This window comes from Neopsephotus bourkii, unplaced genomic scaffold (genome assembly GCF_033783945.1).
Source record: "Neopsephotus bourkii isolate Nb327-2 ecotype Australia unplaced genomic scaffold, CSIRO-AGI_Nbou_v1 NB_1630, whole genome shotgun sequence".
Taxonomy (NCBI): domain Eukaryota; kingdom Metazoa; phylum Chordata; class Aves; order Psittaciformes; family Psittacidae; genus Neopsephotus; species Neopsephotus bourkii.
The window spans coordinates 2,811,124-2,820,218 of record NW_026902105.1 but is presented as its reverse complement, the minus strand read 5'-3'; the positions used below and the strand labels follow the sequence as shown (position 1 = coordinate 2,820,218).

Genomic DNA, 9,095 nt, shown 5'->3' with positions numbered 1-9,095 from the left:
AAAGGCCATGAAGAGAGAAAGCATGGCAGTATTTGACCTACTAGGCCCAGCCACGCTGGGGACTGACTGCCCCTGGTCAGCAGGGTAGGGCCAGAAGGTCCTGTGCACGTGGATGGCAGCAGGAGAAGACAAGCACTGACATGGTGGAAACAAACCCCAGGGGTGAGAAGAGAAGTAACACAGGTGGAGGGAGAATGATCAGGAGGTTTCCCAAGTGATGGGAAGAGCAGACTGAAGGGAAGAACAGCTGTGGAGGGTTGCTCTGGAAATTAAAGTTGAAATGAGCTTGTTACAAGAAGCAAATAAAGATGGCAGCTGGGGAGGCAGAGTTAGGAGCACCCTGGTATGGAGTGGTTGGAGAGGAACTGATAGGGAAAATCCTGAAATTGGCTGAAGCAGTGGCAGGGTATGAATGGCTGCAGGCAGTGTGGAGCAGGTTCTGGCAGGCTCACTGGGAACGGCCACAGGGAGAGGCTTTCACAGAACATGGATGTCATGGGAAGGAAGGTGCATTAAGAAGTATTAAGTATTAACAACTGGTGCGTGTGCCAAGGGCACATGAGGTTGGGTGGCAACTGGGAAAGGCAGGCTGTGAGGACTAATAAAGAACTGCTGCTGCAAGCAGCAAGGGTGATCCAGCAGAACCCACAGCAACAACAGCAAAGAGCCAAGAGGTCTTATGGGAAGCCAAAGTGAATATAGATAAGGAGGTAAAGCAAGGACAGGTGGAGAGAGAAGAGCAAGAAAAGAACAAATCAGGATAGCAGGAGCTGATATTGCAAGTCAGCCCGCTGCTATTTTCTCATAGTTATACCATAGCAGTGGCCAGAAGTACCCATCAGTGTTGGGTCACATCCTACTTCATGTTGTGTAAACCGAGAGAGACAGCCAAAACTTCAAAGTATTTACAACAGCCTCACTCAGTGTCCCCTAAAGTTGCCCTTATGACAAATCCAAAAGGCAAGTGATCCAGCTCAAAAATTGCTATACTTATTTCTTCATTTTTTCATTTTACATGAAGCTAATCATGTTTTCTCCAAAGAATAGTTCACTTCTAGAAAATTACTGCAGGATCCCCTTAGCATCCCCAAACAGTCCAGCACACACCTCCAACATCTTGCCACAGCAAGCAAACTAAAAATGGTAACAGGATTTCACGTTACAGACCTTTAGTTCACCTTGGCCACTAGATTTTTAATACTAAAGTTCTCACTCTATCAGTAAAACTTGTGTATAGGCATTACATACATGTAAGAGTGAAAGGAGTGACAAAGATCTGCCTAATTTTCTGGTGTCATACAGGAAGAAGCTATTGGTTTTGTGAGTGTATTTATCACGGAGGGTTAAACTGCAACGCTGGTGCAACTCCTACACATTTAGTTTCAGGGGCAACAAGATGCTTCAAAAACTATTTCAAAACATTTTAAATAAAAACAATTACAATCACAAAAAACATGACAGAACTTGCCGCAAACGGAAAACACGGGATTTCACCAAGAACTATTAGGTAATAGTTCCACAACCTCTATTTCAGCCAGAACGGATGCAGAGAGATGCACTGATGAGCCCAGAAGTCTTTCCCCAGCTGTGCCTCATGTGACAGTAGCACCTTTTGGCAAAGGAGAGCAGGTTCTGGGAGTCAAGCAGCAATTTTTCCTGTTGATTTCAGTGGGAAACAGACAATAAACATACTTTCTCCCATTAAGACATCCAGAGATGTGGAATACAGTGGAGTAATTTGTAAACACTTTTTTGTTGCTACTAGTGAAAAGGATTTGGATCATTCTAAAGGAAAATCTCTTTTGGGTATTCCCTCTAGATAAGGCAAGACAAGCCAATCTGTTTCCTGGCAGGCATGGCCAGCAGGCAGGCAGGTACCTGGGTTAGGGAACAGGAACAATTGTGGGAGTCACAAGCTGTTTTGTCAGAGGTAACAATCCTGGAAGCTGCAGGAGTGAGAAGAGAGGTACGTACCCCAACACTGCCCAGTGCAGGAGGCTCGATAGGCAAGCACATCCCACCGGATGCAAATGGGCTACCAACATGAAGCCAACAGGAATTCCAGCTGTACAATACACCAGTGAAATGCTGGAATTAAAGCAATAAAAAAAAGTGTCTTCCTGGGAATAAAACTACCATTCTGCTGCCGATACACTCATCTTTGAACTAATTAAGAACTGGTTTCTATTTTTCACTCTGTGCTCATGCTTTGCAATTATTCTACCTTCATTCTTTCTTCAGGCTGAATAAACTGCTCATTTATTACTATTGCAGCATTTTTTCTACACTTTCAGACAGAACCAAACATTCTGGGAGGTTTCCAGGCAACTTACAGGAGGACATGGTCTAGTGGGAAGTGTCCCCGCCCATGGCAGGGGGTTGGAACTAGTTGATCTTAAGGTCCTTTCCAACCCTAACTATTCTATGATTCTATGACATAACCTGCTGTCAGACCCCTTCTGTCAACTGGGACTGTCTGACAAGGGGAATAAACCGTATTTAAGAATATCATTGAAAAGGGGTAAAACAGGAAGCCGTATCTAAGGAAAATAATAAGTAGAAAATTGCTGTGAGCAAACGAGGCTGGACTGCCGAGGCGGAGGGGGGAGAGCTCTGAAGCGAGGCTGGCTAAATAGGAGAACTGCAACTGAGCCATACCGAAGCACAAGAAGAGTTTCTAGCTCAGGGGAGCGCCCTGGCACAAGCAGCGCTCCACAGCTGCAGGCTGGCTCGGGATCCCGCTGCTCAGCTGCCGGCACACGCAGGCACCTCCTCTGCTTTTATTCAAACTTTCTGACAGGAAAACGAACCCACCCTTAGCTCTGCACCGAGCAGAATACCTCAGCAGCTCTCGCCCTTCCGCCGTGCCGCAAGCTGCAGCACCGCAACCAGCGCACACCCGGCTGACCGGCAGCTGCGGGGCGGGCAGCGGTGCGACCCCGCGGGCTACGCCCACCAGACCTGCTGCGCTGGCGGACACCGCTGCGGGGCTGGGCAGGGCGGGGCTGGGCTGGGCTGGGGGCAGGCTGGAGCTCTGCCCGCCCGGCCTTCAACGGGACCGGGTGAACCCCCGGGGAGGCCGCCCCACGGCGCAGTCCCCGGGCACGCCCAGGCGCTAACCCACTCCACCTCAGGCCGGCGGGAGGGCGGGGGCCGCGCTTCCCCCCACCCTCCCGCTGCCGCGTGACCTCATGCGCGAGGAAACGCCAGGCCGCCCTCGCGCGGGGGGGCGGGGGGGAGGAGGGAAGGAGAGGGGCGGGGCCGGCACTGACTCAGTCGGCGGCGGGGACTTACCGCGCGCCTCGCACACGCCGCGCTGACACACTGGCCACGCTGCGGGGCAGCCGCCGATCACGCGCGGGCGCCCGGCTCCCATTGGCCGGCACCTCACACACCTTTGCAGGTGATTGGCGGAGGGTGGCAGAGAGCCCCGCCCCTCTCCCCCCCCTCCCCGTCCGCGCGCGGGTCCGGGGGAGCCGCCACCTGAATGGGGAGCGGCGAACAAAAAGAGGAAAATAAAGGCAGCGCGCGGAGAGCGGCGCGGGGCGCGCCCGGCAGACTAGAGCCCCGTCAGCGGTGAGCGACCGGCGCCGGCAGCAGGGCAGCGGGCGCGGAGGAGGTCGAGACCCCGGGGATAGCGCGGCGGGGCAGACTGAGGGGACGCGGGGTGGCGGCACGGGCGAGAGGAGGGACCGCGGGCAGCGGCACGGGCTGAGGCGGTGAGCCGCGGCTGGGGGGACCAGGGCTGCCGGGCGGCGTGAGGGAAAGGAGCGGGGGAGTCCCCGCGGGGAGAGCTCCCAAGGGGCGGCCGAGGCGAGCCGGGATCCCGTTGGCACACACACGCCGGTGTGCGTACGACCCCGGGCGCGCCTCGCGCGAGGCAGCGGCGGGATCCACGGCTGCTTGTGCCTGGCGGCAGCGGGGGAACTCAAGCACTAGGGGATCTCGGCTTGGCGGGGTCAGTCGAGGCCAGCCGACAAAAGGGGGTGGACGGCTCGGGGGCCGGGGATGGAGCCGGCGCTGCGGGTAAGAGCCGGCTGCCGTCCCCCGCTGGGTGCTGGCGGAGCCGAGCCGCGGGCCCGCGTACCGTGGGGACGCCGCTTCGCTTCCTTCCCTCTCCCCCACGGCGGGCGCGGCGGCGCTCCCCAGCCCAGCCCCGCCGAGGCGGCGCGGCTCCCCCGGCGCAGGGGGCGGGGCGGGGTGCGGCTGGCGCGCGGCGGTGGCGGGCTCCCTTCCTGCTGCCTGCCCGAGGGCGGGGGCGGCCGCGCGGGGAACTGGGTGAAAGGTCGGCGCGCGGCAGTACCCGCGCCACCGCGCGGGCGCTGATCACGCTTTGTTCACATGCACCCACCCCCACTTCCGCCCTCGGGCCACGCCTCGATCGGCGCCGGCCAATGGGCGCCGGCGTGGCACGGCGCGGGGAGCCAATCGGGGAGCGCGGGGGCGGGCAGCGCCGGCGGGGTGCGTTGAGGTGAGCGTGGCTGGCGTCCAACGGGCGCCGCCGTGGGCGCTGCTGGTGACAGCTGGGAGCGCCCGCCCCGCGCCTCCCAAACGGCGCCTCTCCCTCGGGCTGCAGCTGGCAGAGACGCGGGGCTCCCACCCGCAGTGTCTCGGCAGGAAGGCTGCGTTGGGGATAATGGTGCACCCTTAGGAGGCTTTCTGCCTGGGTCGGTTGTGTGTGCTGACCGGGCAGATAGTGACCAAGAGGTGATCTTCGTTGCGTGTATATGCGTGTGGCAGACACCCTTTGTGTATTTCCTGGAACGTTTTTGTTGGCTGATGTGTTTTGAAGAAGGTGTGCATCGGTCAGTGCAGTCCTTTCTTGTGACAAAAACAACACCTAGGGCTGTGTTTAAAGCAAAAATCAAAGGAGGGTGGAATGGGGGAAGAAGCTTCGCTTTCTTTGGGTGAAGATTTTAATTAAGCTTTCAGACACAACACTTGCGATGTGGAATACCTTAAAGTGTTGCTGAAGATTTGGAGGGAGTTCTTTTGTCTCAAGAAAATACATAGTCTTCACCAGATGTCCAGATTTCCCCACTAAGAACGTCATTAAAATGTTATTTATATGAGAAAGGAGCCAGGGAAATACAGGCATGCCCTTCACACGACCAAGTGTCTTTATCTTGCACAGGTTGCTTTGTTTGGCTTTTATGGTGCTTTATTTTATGAGTAGCTGCAGAATATTAAAACTTGGTATCATGTTTAAAGTTCCTTTTTTCCCCTGTAACCAAAACAGGAGTAAGAAATGGACATGATGACTGAGAAACAGAGAGATAGTAGATATTTCTGGAACAAGACTCCTGAAAAAAGTGATTTTGAGGCTGTAGAAGCGCTTATTTCTATGAGCTGCAATTGGAGATCAGACTTCAAAAAACATGCAGAAATGAGACCTATAACTCCAGCATCTGATATGTCAGAAGAGTGCGATGAGACCTTGCTTCCTGGAGTAGCAGACTTCAGTGCAATACCAGCTTTTGTAAGTGCCTGGATTTTTACATGTGCGTGCTTGTTTTTAACAACCAGTGTAGTGACGTGTTGGTAACGTGCCCCCCCTCCCACTCTGTCTCTCTCCTACATACAGTGCCTGACCCCCCCCTACAGTCCTTCCGACTTGGACATGTCGCAGGTGGTCCACCCTGGCAAGTCGCTGGCCGAGGCTGCCAAGTCTCCTGTGCCTGCCGTGCCTCAGAGAGAGGTGGAGAGGCCCCTGAAGGCTCAGGCAACTAGTGTTATTCGCCACACGGCCGATGCCCAGCTTTGTAATCGCCAGACCTGCCCGGTGAGAACAGCCAGTGTGCTGAAATACCCGGATGGTGTTTTGAGGGAAACAAGCAGTAAGGAAAACACGAAAGCAGAGCATTTGGAGTGTTCTGCCGTGGCGCTGAGCAGAGCCAGTGATGAGAGCAGCGAGCTGCCAGTGGTGGAAGGGAGAACTGCAGAAACAGCCGTCGCTCCGGTGGCCCTCACAAAGCCCTTGGTCAGCAGCAGGCATCAGGCTGTCCCGGTGGTCCCGCCGTGTCCTGCCCAAGGCAGTGGAGCCCCCCCTGTGCCAGTGATTTGCCAGATGGTCCCTCTGCCTGCAAGCAACAGCGTTGTGACGGCCGTGGTGCCCAACCCTGCGCCAAGCCAGCAGCCGGCTCTGTGTCAGCCCATGGTCTTCATGGGTACCCAAGTTCCCAAGGGTGCTGTTATGTTTGTTGTGCCCCAGCCAGTTGTGCAGAGCCCCAAAGCTCCCATTATTAGTCCAAATGGCACGAGACTCTCTCCCATTGCCCCTGCTCCTGGCTTTGTACCTTCTGCAGCAAAAGCCACTCCTCCCGCTGACTCTTCGAGAATAAGAAGTCACATTTGCAGCTACCCAGGATGCGGGAAAACGTACTTCAAGAGCTCACATTTGAAGGCCCATGTCAGAACGCACACAGGTTGGTTGTTGCTGGATGTTAAAAACTAATGCAGAAAATTGTGGTTACATACACAAGGTGGTAAGGTTCTAGCGATTACCGAATTTGTTCATGGAACAAATTGTGGGGCAGCAATGAAACCCTTTTTATTGCCAATGTGCGTTATAATGCTGCCTAATCTCTGACAGGAAATCTCCCGCAGGGGAAATTGACTCAGCAGTTTGCTTGTGCTGGACTTGCTTCATGTCAGAGGGCGCCCAGTAATGCTTCTGATGAGTGTAGAAGCAAAGCCTTGCCTGATGCAGAGTCTTGTTTTTCCAGAGTTAAAAGATGCCTCATTAGGCTTCTCCTCAAGAATGCTTTTGTCAGAAGTGGGTAAAACTTAAAAGAGATCGTTTTATGAGAGAACATAGGGATCTACTCCAAACTATTCCTGCCTTGGTGATTTTAGAGTAACTACTCCATGCCTCAGCTCTTAATTGCAGCAGCAGAAAGAGTCACATGTTGTTTAACACAGGCTCACAGTGCATGATCAGGGCTCTGTACACAAAGCGTTCTTACTGATTGTGTTTCAGAGGGCAGTTTTAGGCATGCTAAGTTGTCACAATCTGCAGTTCACTTGGGGCTGAATTAGAATCAGCTGTCTGGAGATGTAAAGAGCACCTCAGATTGGTTCCAGAGAGTAGTTAACCCTTTGTACTGCTTAGCCTTGAGGATGATGAGTCTGTGTGTTTAAATATTGGTAGGTAAAAATTTTTTCACATTTCATGTATCTAATTAAGTAGATTCTCCTTCAACTGTCATGATAGGAGCTTTTCTTTAAAAAAGTCCAATTCTGCCAGTCAAGGCAGCGGAGTTTGCTGCTCACTTGGTACTCATGGTGGTTTCTTCCTCTGTAATTCTTCTCTTTCAGGAGAAAAGCCGTTTAGCTGCAGCTGGAAGGGCTGCGAGAGGAGGTTTGCACGGTCTGATGAACTGTCTCGCCATCGCAGAACGCATACTGGGGAGAAGAAATTTGCCTGCCCCATGTGTGAGCGGCGGTTCATGAGAAGTGACCACTTAACGAAGCACGCCCGGCGCCACTTGTCGGCCAAGAAGTTGCCCAACTGGCAGATGGAAGTGAGCAAGCTGAGCGACATCGCTGTGCCGCCCACAGCGGCCACTGCGCATTGAGAGGGCTTGTGCTAAAGGCAGTGGAATTAACTGTTGTCACTGGGATGTGCCAGCTGGAAAAAGGCTTTTCCTCCCAGTCTGTGGTTCTCCCACGCCTGCTGCTGACGGCAGGGCAGCAGGGAGGCAGCAGCAGTCTGTGCTCCTCACAAAAATGTTGCTGGGAGAACTGGTGGCTGACTGGAGCAGCGGGTGTCTTTTACACTGGTAAGGAGAGAGAGGAAGGGAAGGGTCTAGAGCAGATCATGTGTTAGTTCTAAATCTTGCAAATTGCTCGTGGATACTCGAGGTCAGTCACGTGTAAGTGTTGCTGAAGGTTTGCTGCTGGCACTTGAGACCAACTCCGGTTCTAACTTCCTGTTGCCAGTCTTCAGTGCAGCATGGACTAGGAAGACAGCAGCATACGGGCGCAGGCATGAAAGCCCAGATTGCACCCATGTAAGATAATCTAAATCAGTTTTCTTGCTTCTGCCACCTTTTCTTGGTAGGAATCTTTTTCTCCTACTCATTTTCTGGCCCCATTGTAAGCAGTGCTTTGGTGCCAAAGTCATGGAGATTTGAGACTGTTGCTCCAGCACGAGGTGTTGGACACAGCCTGGTCTGGAAGGGCTCGGCGTGGGCACCCAAGGGCACTGCCTGGGTGATCCTGACCCCTTGCTAGCTTTGATACTGTCCCAGCTTCTCCAGCAAGCTTTGTGCTCCTTCAGCTGGTTGTACCTGGGCATGGGGTAATGCTTCTGCTCCTGTGTTGCTGGCGGTTTCCTTTGCACCCTCTCACAGCTGTGTTCACTGCAGGGACATAGGGCACTTTTAAGAGAAATGTTGTAACTGAAACTGCTCGGGTTGGTTAAGGAAGAAACCAAGACTCTTGGGCTTCTTGAGCATGTTATTCTTTGAGAGATGATTTATACAAAAAATGAAACTGGTATATTATGTATTGTATTAAATTAGAAAGTTGTGATTTGAAAGGTAAAACAAGGCAGTAAAGACACCAGCCTAGAATTTAAACTGTAGCTTTTGTGACAAATAATGCATCAACTTTCACTATCTCTATTTTATCATTTTATGTCGAGGACACCTACCAGGAAGTGGACAAGTTCGACAATAGTGTATTAGATACGCTTTTTGTGACTACTTTAAAGATTTGCACATTTCTTATGTTGTACTTTATACTTTGTTTACAATAAACCCAATTTTCTTTAATACCACCCTCTCTTGGTTTTGATTCGTAGCAGAACTCCTTTTTGCAAGAACAGGGCAGTGGGCAGGCAGCATTGGTTCTCTGCCTGGCACTGGGTGCTGTTCCTGCTGCTCGGCCCCTGCCTGCAGGGATCCCAAGTTTTGCAATCACCGTCTGCTGACTCCAGCCCTTCCCACAGGGTGTTTGGGACAGTGGCACTCCTTACCTTGCCCTGCCTGACGCAGTGCCCTGTGGAGGGAAAACCGGAGTCACTGCCCTTTCTCCTTGTCCCAGCTAATACACTACTACATCCCAGTGCGAGAGACACTTCCCCAGGAGTG

At 53.1% G+C, this 9,095-nt stretch overlaps 1 protein-coding gene across 2 annotated transcripts; it reads left to right on the top strand.

Moving 5' to 3' along the window:
- The first annotated feature begins 3,487 nt into the window (after window positions 1-3,487).
- KLF10 (KLF transcription factor 10) lies at window positions 3,488-8,777 on the top strand. 2 transcript variants are annotated; one of them, XM_061373292.1, is made up of 4 exons: window positions 3,488-3,569; window positions 5,247-5,479; window positions 5,585-6,425; window positions 7,318-8,777. In XM_061373292.1, the coding sequence occupies exons 1-4, from the start codon at window positions 3,488-3,490 to the stop codon at window positions 7,575-7,577; spliced, it is 1,416 nt and encodes a 471-aa protein (XP_061229276.1). In that variant the 3' UTR covers window positions 7,578-8,777. The 2 variants fall into 2 exon arrangements, with proteins under 2 accessions (XP_061229276.1, XP_061229275.1); XM_061373291.1 differs by lacking the exon at window positions 3,488-3,569 and adding an exon at window positions 3,590-3,719 and having other exon boundaries at window positions 5,240-5,479.
- The last annotated feature ends 318 nt before the right edge of the window (window positions 8,778-9,095 follow it).